We start from the raw sequence: 11,761 nt of genomic DNA, 5'->3' as shown, positions 1-11,761 counted from the left end.
CAGCTTCACGCTCCCCCCCCCCCCGTTACTGCCTGGGCAGTCAAAGCAATTGGCAAAAAATGTATTTTAGTGAAGTGATTCTGCAGAGATTTGCTCATCACTATCAAAATTGGTGTTTTATGCTTTTAGTTGGTCATAATTCTACACAGCCTTTTAAATGGGCAGTATCTTTTTTTCAGCATCAGTTATATGGATACGACTTGTGCTTAAAATACTTTTTGATGTTTTAAATTAGGAAACATGTATGGTTTTTGATGTTTCCTGCACTTAGGGCAAAATCAACTGAGAAGCCCTCGTTATCAACAAACCCCTCTCTTTACCACAGCTGCAGCTGGTATTAGGTACTAATAAGTTTTATTGTGACATTTATATTCTGTATATACAGTATATTTTGTGTTGGTCCCTAAGCTCAGTAAATGACAGCAGCACAGAGAATGTGCAGTGAATTAGCAGAAAAGAAGATGGGGAGCTACTGGGGCATCTTTGGAGACACAGATCTTTACTGCTAAAGGGCTGTGGATGCCTTGGGCAGGTACAGAATTCCAAAACATAATGTACAACATTTCTAGCTACTTCTTTAGTTAAGCTTTAGTTCTCCTTTAATATCACCAGACATTCAGCACACTCTATAGAAACATGATGGACAGCCCTTTCTAAAATAAATTTATAGCAGCATGCTAGCAACATTTAGCCTTCACACCTTGAGTAGAACGTTTCCCATTTATTAAAAATGTAAGCAATTTAAGAGCAATGTTAACAATATGTCAATATATCCTGAGAGGGGAAAAAAAACAAAGCTATAAAATACTACAAATTTATCACTGACCTTAACAACTGGTAAGCTAAAGGATACAGTAGTATCATCAGAAGGGCATGGTGAAATAATTCCTATAATTATATCATAAAAAAATAGTAACATATACAGGGCTGATCTGGGATAACATAAGGGATAGGAAGTTGCAAGGAAAAACAAACAATCTTCTTTCCAAAGTAGAGGTTTCTGTGTAGAAAACAACAAGTACTAACATCTGAGGAAAGATAACTTAACAAACCGACATGTGTACTCAAAGTCATTCTACTATTTTGCTAATATATCGCTTCTAAAGTGGATTCTTTTATTTGTATGTGGCCTAGTGACTTGTTTGGAATATTTCCAGGATTGCAGGTACTTCATTCCAGACTATTTACTTCAATTCAAACAAGATGTGTAATTATATAACAGCAAAGGTGCTGGTGACATGTGAGACGTAAAAGCGAACTGAAAAGAGATGCTTAAATCACACACGTTTCCGCAGCTTGTTTAAACTTAGAAATGTCCTTTAATTAAATTTGTGTATACCACCCCATACACAATATGTCGTTACCAGTTCACACATCATTTGCATTTTGCAACAAACATAAGCAATAATGGGAAATGTGATCTTCTCTTAAGGAACAGAAAACAATGAAGAAAGACACAAGTAGGTCTGCCCAATAATAGCTGAATAACTTAAATACAAACAATATATGCTTAAACTAAGCAAACTTGAAAATACTGAAAAAATACTAATACATTGCAAGTTACAAGTAGAAGAAAATTTGGAGAATATTGATTTACTAGGCAGGCTTAAATTCTAAAAGAACAGAGAATGTGAGAATCCATCTAACAAAAATGAAAAGCTAAAGAGCAATTTTTTGTAAGGGTTTGCTTGAACGTGTGTAATACTTAAGCAAAATCTGCTGGGGTATTTTCAGCTGCCTCATCAGAAGTACTAGAATACAAAACAGAGCCTGCTTGAAAACATTCATGGGCTTTGACTTCTTCTGCACAAAGGCGATCTCCACAACAAAGAAGACCAGACAATAGACTTTTCACTTTAGGATCCTGGGAATAAAAGAAAAGTGTTATTATTAGACCTAAAACAGGCATGTCCAAAGTGCAGCCCATTTTCAAATTTACACTGCCTCCATCATGAAATTAATAATAATGAGGCCCCCCAGCACAGTGTGATCAGGAATCCCATAGCAATAATATTAAGCCACATTAGTGAAAATGATCAGCCACTTCTATACTGCTGCCTGTGTGCTGAACGTATTAGCAATATACAGGTACTGGCACATAGTTACGCACCGCTCTCACATACTTCTGTAGGGCTGAAGGTGCAATAGACATACCGACGTGCCAGTTCAGTAGACTAAAGAAGTATGGTGTCACTACGTTCCAGTACATGTCTATTACTAACACCTTCAGCACACATGCAGCAGTACAGCAGTGGCAGATCATTTCACTAATGTGCCCAAATATTATTGTTACGATTAGTCGATTCTTGTAATTTAATGTTAATGGTTCAAAGAATGTCGGGCTGAATGGTCGGCCCCCACACATTTTCACCTCACCAAATCTGGCCCTCGTTGCAAAAAGTTTGGGCACCCCTGACCTAAAATTAGGTATACAACATATCTCAGACAGGTCAAACAAACTCAAAAAGAGATTTAAGAGATGTGCATGAAAATATCAGGCTGTTCTACCATTTCATATATAACGTTTCCCTAAACAAGAGTTTTTGGAGATATATTACTTACATTTTGAGAAAGTTAGTCAACCTCAATCAACTGATTAAAGGGGTCTGCCTCCCAAAAACATATTTTGCATAATGAAAGAAAATATAATTCAAAGAAACTTTCCAATATACATTAATTAACATATTGAATAGTTTTGAAGTTATTTGTGAATGTAAAACACTGAAGGTGAACTACAACTCCCCTCTTGAAAATCTTAGTATAGTAATTGACTATAAGCACAAGAACCATAAGATGTAATGCAGATTTTATTTATACACCACTCATGTTAATGTACCTTGTCCCCTAAAAACCAAAGCACAGTAATAGGAGGGGCCGTTCAAGTTAATACATATATGATATGTCCATATTGCCTAAAATTTGGATAATGGAAAGAGGGACAAAAAGATTTGATGTGCATGGTATGGTGAAAATTTGACCATATCTATTTTATGGGCACACCCCCTGATTACGATGTCCATTTTACAAAACTTGGCAGGTTATTAAAGTTTGAACACATTTCTGGGAGTTTTAGGGCCATGTTTTATGTGTGAAAACACTTAGGGCTAGTCCACACGGGGAGATAGCGACGCGTTTGCGGTCGCGGCGACAAAGCGCCGCGACAGTCGCCGCGACCGGCGCAGGCGACAGTTTTGTATGGGCGCCTATGTAAAAACGCCTGTGCTAACCACACGAGGCGATGCGCTTTTCAACAGTCGCCTGAAAAAGCCTGGCGAGGCATTTTCAGGCGACTGTTGAAAAGCGCATCGCCTCGTGTGGTTAGCACAGGCGTTTTTACATAGGCGCCCATACAAAACTGTCGCCTGCGCCGGTCGCGGCGACTGTCGCGGCGCTTTGTCGCCGCGACCGCAAACGCGTCGCTATCTCCCCGTGTGGAATAGCCCTTACTTATGAAGCTGAAATTTCCCTTTAAGTTGTGAGTCACAATTCTCCCAAGAGACTTGTTTATCTTAAAGGAGAATTCCACCCCCCTCGGTGATAAGTCCCCACTGGGCCCCCCTCCCTGCTAAGTGTTAACCCAGAATTGTGTCCCCTGTAGGATTACTGAAAGCATATGCATATGTATATGTGCATGAGCCGATCGCTTTACGAGAGTTACCGGAGTACCGAAGATGGCGCCCGTGAGCTCCGCAGCGCTCACTCTGCAGCGCTCACGCTGCATGTACGGTCAGTAATTCTACAGGGGGTGCAATTCTGGGGAAACACTTGGTACTTAACACAGCAGGGGGAGGCAGGGAGGGGGGGCTAGTGGGAACTTATCACTGTGGGGGGTGGTTTAGTGCTCCTTTAAATAGTTACAATTGTATTTTTGCTTAGCTTAATTTGTTACAAATGTACTGTACTGTATCTAAGTGCAGGCACTGAATGTGCTGGGCTCTCTGCCAAAAGCCTCTTATTTAATTACGTTTCGGAAAATGTGTATCTTTTTTTCTGGCATCAGTGCAGGAGATCAAAGAGAAACTTTTTTATAAAAATCCTGGACTGTGGGCTGAGCTGTCAAAATCAGGACTGTCCCACAGAAAACAGGACAGCTGGCAGTGGCAGAACTACTGAGGGAGCAGGGGGTGCAATTGTACCAGGGCACCCCCTGCGGGCCCACCGGTAGTTCATGTGTGCTTTAAAAATTTGCATCCAGAGCAGCGCACGCTCTAAAAAAACGCTTTTGGAGGGTGGTGGGCGGTCCTGTCTGCACCTGGACACCCCTCCGTCGTTACGTTACTGACAATTGGGAGGTATGTATGCCCATATATAGCCCGTTCATAATTGCCAAATCATTGTTTTAATAGCTGCAGCTGGTATTGTGAAGTTATTAGTTGGTATTGGGTATCATATCACTTAAAATCTGTCTCTGGCTTTTCTGACAGTGATCAGCGCATGACACTTCTCGGCCATGTAGTTTTTTAATTGCATTAAATGGAGAATAAATGCTGAGTGGTTCAGAAATTCAGTCACTTATTTGTTTGATTACACGTGTGTGTGTATATACAATATATATCATCTGATTTTCAAACATAAAAGTACATGACTGGAAATCTAGCTAAACGAATTAAACAAAAATTATTATATTTGGTCATGAATTTGTTGAAAAAAAAATAAAAAACCACTAACATATCTGCGTGTGGCAAAAGTAAGTGATTCAGCCAATGGGATGACAATCAGGTGTGAGCTAGAGATCCCTGTTTTATTTAAAGAACGTGGACTCCACCAATCAACAGTTCGTCAGATTGTGTATAAAGATCGTAGACCATCAAAGAGAACTCCAATGCAAGGCATCCGATAGAGGTAAGAGAGGTTACAATGGAACCCTGGGTGACTTCTAAGCAACTGAAGACCTTTCTCACATTGGTGAATGTTCATGAGTCCACCATCAGGAGAAAACTGAACAGCAATGATGTGTGTTGCAGGGTAGAACAGAGAAAGTCACATCTCTGTTCAACACTGACCAACACTTACCACAAATGTTTTGTTGCAATTATTGCTGCACAAGGAGACACACCAAATACTGAGTGAATGTAAGTGAATACGGATTCACTTGCTTTGCCCCAAAGAAATGTTATTGGATACGTTTTTTTTCAATAAATAAATGACCAAATATAATCATTTTGTTTCATTTGTTTAACTAGGTTTTCGTCATCTACTTTTAGGACTTTGTTTATTTTTTTGAAAATCAGATGAAGTTTTAGGTCAAATCCATATAAAAATATAAAAAAGTTTAAAGGGTTCACAAACTTGCAAGCACCACTGTATGTACAATATTAACTTGAGGTGCCCCCATATATTACTTTGCTTTGTTTTTATGGGATAGGGTACTTTAACATGAGTGGTGTATAAAAAAAAAATCTGTATTACATCTTATGGTTCGGTGCTTATAGTCAATTACTATACTAAGATTTTCAAAAGGGGAGTTGTAGTTCCTCTTCAATGTTGTTTTAAAGCTGTGATTAGGACTAGTATTCCCTAATTGAACTTGAATCGAACTGCAGTTCTTACATTAGACGAGAGTTAATAGCATTTGTAAATGTAATTGCTGCTGAAAGTAAGGTCTGGCTGTCCCCTTTCTGTTCTCTGGTCTGACTCTTAATCAGTGTAACAGGAGTCATTTCACTTCCAGCTCTTTAAATCAGTGTTTATCAGCTGGCTTGCAACAGTGTTTCAGAAGTCAGAGCCAGGAGTGCAGAAAATGTAAAACAAACACTGCTTTCAATAGCTTTAAAATCATTGGAAATGTGTAATAAATGTATACTGGTACATTTTCTAAAGGGCAGACCGGGACTGGGGTGACAAATCTCCCGAAAATGCCTCTCCATTTGAAATAACTGAAATCGCTGGTGCTATGACCAAAGTTTCCTCCAGAGGCAATTTCGGGCGACTTAGCAATATGTTGGTCATAGCACTAGCGATATCAATTATTTCAAATGGAGAGGCATTTTCAGGAAATTTGTCACACATAGTCACTCAAATAGTTGTGGGCGACAAATCTCCCAATCTGCCACAATGCAAAAAAAAAAAAAAAAAAGCAAAGGACGCTATCTGATAAATCTGCTTGTAAAGTTAGTCCTTCCTTAAGAGATATATAGGACCTAAATGCTCAAAATCTCACCTGACTCCTGCATGAATAGAGATTGCTAAGAGGGGAACTGTAAAGATTAACTTTATTATTTCATAAATGGTACAGAATTCTAATTGATTATATTTAGAATATTTCGTAGTTTCCGTGAGATGAAGTTTATATTAAAATTTTAACCTTTAGAAATTTTTTTTTACAGTGAGAGCTGTGAAATTGTGGAATTCTCTCTGAAGCACTTGTACTGTATAAACTTTTCTTCCAAAGCATACATATAAGCAAATATAAAGAAACATACTTACTAAGGTAAGCTGACTTAAATCAGGCGATCCATCTTGTTTCATTGTAATGTTATTGTTTCCTAAACAAAGCTAAAAATATTAACAATTAGCACAGACATAAGATGACAAAATAAACAAGACTGAGAAGAAAAACAACAAAAAACACCAAAAAAAAGCATTTTTTCGTACTGTGTCAGCCAGTAGATAAGAAAAAAATATCAGTCTGAAGAAGTGGGCCTCAGAATCCTCTAAGCTTGTTTTGTAATATTTCTATATAGTTAGCCAATTAAATGTAAAGTGATTAATTAAAAACATTAGCTTGTTCACAAGGACCAAATCTACAAGTACTTTAGTGAATCATTAGGTTCAGTGATGTTAATCTTACAGCGGCAGCATAAAAGTACCATGATGCAATAAATTATACAGTTCTCGGTTTCCTTTTCATAAATTTAACATGTACCTGCTTACTGGCAACATGTGACACAACAAGACCACAGAAAGACTTAAAGGAACATTTCAGGGTGAAAATAAAAACTGGGTAAATAGATAGGCTGTGCAAAAATAAAAAATGTTTCTAATATAGTTAGTTAGCCAAAAATGTAATGTATAAAGGCTGGAGTGACTAACATAATAGCCAGAACACTAATTCCTGCTTTTCAGATCACTAACTCTGATTAAGTCAGCGACTTGAAGGTGGGCCACATGGGATATAACTGTTCAGTGAGTTTTTAATTGATCCTTAGGCATGCAGCTCAGATCAAACTGTTATGATCCATATGGCCAGGGCAGGGCCAAGCTGACAGGAAGCCCTAGGCATCCCGGTCGGCTACCCCTCCCCCCCGTATGTGTGTGTGCATGCTCTCGAGTGCGCATACACCATAAGAAGAGAAAGGAGGGAGAGCAACGAAGGGGAGGGAGAGGAGAGCAGAGAACTTTCATTTGAAGCAACGTAGAGGGTTCTTCACAGTCAGGACAGTGAGGTTGTGGAATGCACTGCCGGGTGATGTTGTGATGGCTGATTCAGTTAATGCCTTTAAGAATGGCTTGGATGATTTTTTGGACAGACATAATATCAAAGGCTATTGTGATACTAAACTCTATAGTTAGCATAGGTATGGGTATATAGAATTTTAATTAAAAGTAGGGAGGGGTGTGTGTATGGATGCTGGGTTTTCATTTGGAGGGGTTGAACTTGATGGACTTTGTCTTTTTTCAACCCAATTTAACTATGTAACTATGTAGAGAAGCAAGAGTAGCAGGGGATAAACCCAGACTAGGGGTGGGCAGAAGACCTTTGACCTGCCCAGCGGCTCCACATCGTTAGGCCCTAAGCAGGTGCCTCTTCTGCCTATCCCTAGTTCTGCATGTGCCCCACCCCTGCCTTGGTGGGACACATGGGTCATAACCGTTTCCTTTTGAATCTGAGCTGAATGCTGAGGATCAATTGCAAACTCGCTGAACATTCATGTTCCATGTGACTCCCCTTAAAGTCGCTGACTAACTCAGAGTTAGAGAGCCGAAAAGCAGGAAGTTGTGTTCTGGCTATTATGTTAGACAAATACAGTCACTCAAACATTTTATTTTTTTATCTATTTACCCAGTTTTTATTTTTATACTGAACAATTACTTTAAAGTTTCACTTCACAGGTAACAGTATATCAGTCGAATGTCTAGCTGAACTAAAGAAGAACATACCCACAAGAAGAGGCAACCATAGGCATACATATCTGAGGCTTCTGTAGCAGCGTGTCCGAGTTTTAACTCAGGGGCAGTAATGTGAGGGAACCCAACCATGGTTATGGAACTACGCTGATTCTAGAACAGACAAATACAAAAACACAATCACAACTTATTAGAAATAAAATCACTATGGGAAGCTAGGATAGACGGGGAAGTGGGATAAGTAAGGGGTCATGGGGGAGGAGTAAAGGGGGCATACAGTTCACCAGCTAAGAAGGTCCCTCTGTTACAAGGAAAGCAGGCTAATACTAACTTAACATATAAATTCTCCATTAAGTAATGTACATTACAAAAGGAAAGTAGTAACCTCGCTGTATGCCGCCAAATGAGTTTGTCAGGTAAAGTAGGAGAGCTAGAGTTAATTGCAGTGTTTCTCTTACCTTATTTCCATCGCATTTGATTTGTCGACAGCGTTTTGTCACGTCGAGTCGGATTGCTCCAAAAACGTCTGTGTAGTCATACCCTAACTCAGAGCTCAGAGTTAGGGGCATGTTTACTAACATAGGAGAAAAATATTGAGAGATTTCTGGAGATGTTGCCCATAGCAACCAGTCCGATCTTTGCTTTCTAACTTAAAGTTAGCTGTTTTAAATCTAATTGCTGATTGGTTGCCATGGACAACATCTCCAGAAATCTCTCCAGATATTGATCTCCAATGTTAGTAAACATGCCTCTTAGAGAGCTGAAAAGCAGGAAGTAGTGTTCTGCTCTTTTAGACTTCCACTCACTCCAGCCTTTATACATCACATTTTTTGGCTAACTAATTATATTCAAAACATTTTTTATTTTGTACAGCCTATTTACCAAGTTTTTATTTCACACTAAACTGTTCCTTTAAAAGAGTGGAGCCATGCACGAAAGAAATATCCATTGATGTCCTTGGGGAGGGTGTGGAATCCCTATGAGTAGATACAAGTGATGAGTGACAAGAATGAAGCCCAGCTACTTTTACAAAGAGAAGCAGCTCCACAACTAGGTCAAGTTATTATTATGGGTGACTAATTATACAGATATTGACTGGGTTAATGAAGTTGCCAAGACAGAAAAAGATAGCAGGTTTGTAAGTATGCTAAATGAATATACTAGTAATCAGTCTCTTTTGGATCTTGTAATAACTAATAATACCAATATAGAGGCAACTCTATAAGGGAGCAACTAAAACACAAAATTTGAGATGTGCCAATATAAGGGCATCTCTGCAACATATTGAGAGGGAAATGCTTTTTACAGGGTTTAACAGAACAAAAATGGGACGTTTTTTAAATGCTGTTTAAAGGGGTTGTTCACCTTGTAACAACTAGTTTTCAGATAGATCATCAGAAATAACTTTTTCCAATTACTTTCTATTTTCTACATGTCACCGTTTTTCTAATATTTAAGTGTAATTTTTCACCTTCTAAAGCAGCTCTGAACAGGGGGTGTCGCCGACCCTGTAAACCATTCTAAATTGATACATTTAGTTGATACATTTCTTATCTTTGTCCCTGCTGAGCAGAATCTCTGGGTTTCATTACAGGCAGATGTTAAAATTGCTGCTGAAAAATGTTTCAACTAAATGTTGCAAAATTGTAAGTTTGTAACAGTCTGCATCTGAATTACTGAGCTGTCAGACAAACACCAGACAGGATCATTGAACTTTAATCTTAGATTGTGGAAAAATAGTAAAAAAATGGACAGTGAATGAAAAAAAACTATTTCTGGGGAACAATCTGCAAAAAATGTTTGGAAAGTGAACAACCCCTTTAACAAATATACATGTCGGTATATTCCCCTTATGAGTAAGGAACAGTGTTGCAAAACAAAACCTTTGTGGTTCAATAGAAGTGTTAGTGTTGAGGTGGCTAAGAAAAGATGTGCTTTTAAAGGAACAGTTCAGTATAAAAACTTGGTAAATAGATAGGCTGTGCAAAATAAAAAATGTTTCTAATATAGATAGTTAGCCAAAAATGTAATCCATAAAGGCTGGAGTAACTGGATGTCTAACATAATAGCCAGAACACTACTTCCTGCTTTTCAGCTCTCTAACTGAGTTAGTCAGAGATTTTAAGGGAGGGGGGTCACATGGGACAAAAATGTTCAGCAAGTTTGCAATTGATCCTTAGCATGCAGCTCAGATTCAAAAGCAAACAGTTATGACCCATGTGCCCCCCCCCTCATGTCACTGATTGGTTAATACCTGGTAACCAATCAGTGGAAACCAAGAGAGCTGAAAAGCAGGAAGTAGTGTTCTGACTATTGTGTTAGACATCCAGTCACTCCAGCCTTTATACATTACATTTTTGACTAACTATATTAGATATTTTTTTTATTTTGCACAGCCTATTTACCCAGTTTTTATTTTTATTCTCAACAATTCCTCCGTTCTGTGAGCCTCCTGTCAAATTGATCAGTGAGTTATAAGAGTTATCTTTTCTCTCCATTCTCTTCCTGAGCTTCCTACTCACTGCTCACTCGCAGGACTAATTGTGAACACGCTGTTATAACTCAGTGATCGATTTGACAGGAGGCTCACAGAACTAATCGAGGGAAGATGCTGGCAATTTATGAGCGACTATGAGGGCTGGTTGGAAAGTATCGCACAAACTTTTACACGTACTACAGAAGGTTGGCTATATAAAAAGGACCGTGCTTAAACTGAAACTGTGATGTACGCTTCTTATGGGGAGTCAGGGAGAAGGGATCTTGCTGGCCCACAATCTATTAAAATGCTTCCTATTACACAGGGCTAGTGAGTCGGATCTACTGGGTAAAACAGTACTGGTATGGGGCTTGAAAGAAGGGAGCGTTCTGTAGCCTAACAATAATCTTACTGCTGGTAGAAATTATATGCTTGCATATCTAGCATTGAGCACTAATAACAGCGCGATAGTTTCTGTCCCTCCCTTCCCAGCCTCAGCACAATATTTTTCTGCCGTGCCTTGATGTCATATGCCAGCCCACAGTGAGCCCTTCTCCCTAGTCCCTGCCATTACTGTGCCAATTCTGATAATTCAACATTCTCTGTAACTCCTGCTCCCTCACCTATTTTCTTGTTGTACCATTATTATTCCCAACTCCACATGATAACTTTGCACCAGAGTTTCAGTGCTGCCCAGTCTCCTTTGTGCTCATCCATCCACTTGTATCACTGCCAGGGCTGGGCCAAGGTATTTTGGCAAGGGCTTCAATCAGTGCCCCCCACCTGGTCCTGCATTACCATTGCCAGAACCTATCATATGCCCCCATTTGTACATGTGCCAATGCCAGTCAATTCCTCAGATTGCCCCCAATCTGTACCTGTGCCAGCATAAGCCAAAATATCCATCATATTGTTACCCCCAAGCTGCACCTATGCCAGCGGCAGCCAAAAAAGTCTATCATATTGTCCTGTATTTGTACCTGTGCCAGCAGGAGCCAAACATCCATCATATTGCCCCAAACATCTGTGTACCTGTGCCAGCAGCCACCATATCGCCCCATGTACCTGAGCCAGCAGCAGCCAATCTCACATATTGCCCCCGATCTGTACCTGTGCCAGCAAAAGTCAAAAATCCATGATATTGTCCCCAAATATGTACCTGTGCCAGCAGGAGCCAAAAATCCACCATATTGCACCAAACATCTGTATACCTGTGCT

General features: G+C 39.4%; 1 protein-coding gene across 3 annotated transcripts in view; it reads right to left on the bottom strand.

The window, feature by feature from the left end:
* Nucleotides 1–1,299: 1,299 nt before the first annotated feature.
* The window catches only part of stk31.S (serine/threonine kinase 31 S homeolog), a 69,477-nt gene continuing 59,015 nt past the window's right edge, over nt 1,300–11,761 (bottom strand). For all 3 annotated transcript variants that reach the window (XM_018269227.2, XM_018269228.2, XM_018269226.2), the window contains 3 exons: nt 8,101–8,220; nt 6,427–6,495; nt 1,300–1,864 (listed from right to left, as the gene is read on the bottom strand). In XM_018269227.2, the coding sequence (XP_018124716.1) occupies nt 1,706–1,864; nt 6,427–6,495; nt 8,101–8,220 (348 nt within the window). In that variant the 3' untranslated portion in view covers nt 1,300–1,705. The remainder of the gene's footprint in view (nt 1,865–6,426; nt 6,496–8,100; nt 8,221–11,761) is intronic.

Source organism: Xenopus laevis, chromosome 6S (genome assembly GCF_017654675.1).
Source record: "Xenopus laevis strain J_2021 chromosome 6S, Xenopus_laevis_v10.1, whole genome shotgun sequence".
Classification (NCBI taxonomy): Eukaryota; Metazoa; Chordata; class Amphibia; order Anura; family Pipidae; genus Xenopus; species Xenopus laevis.
Note: the sequence above shows the minus strand (reverse complement) of the source record. Positions and strands in the feature narration are given on the sequence as shown.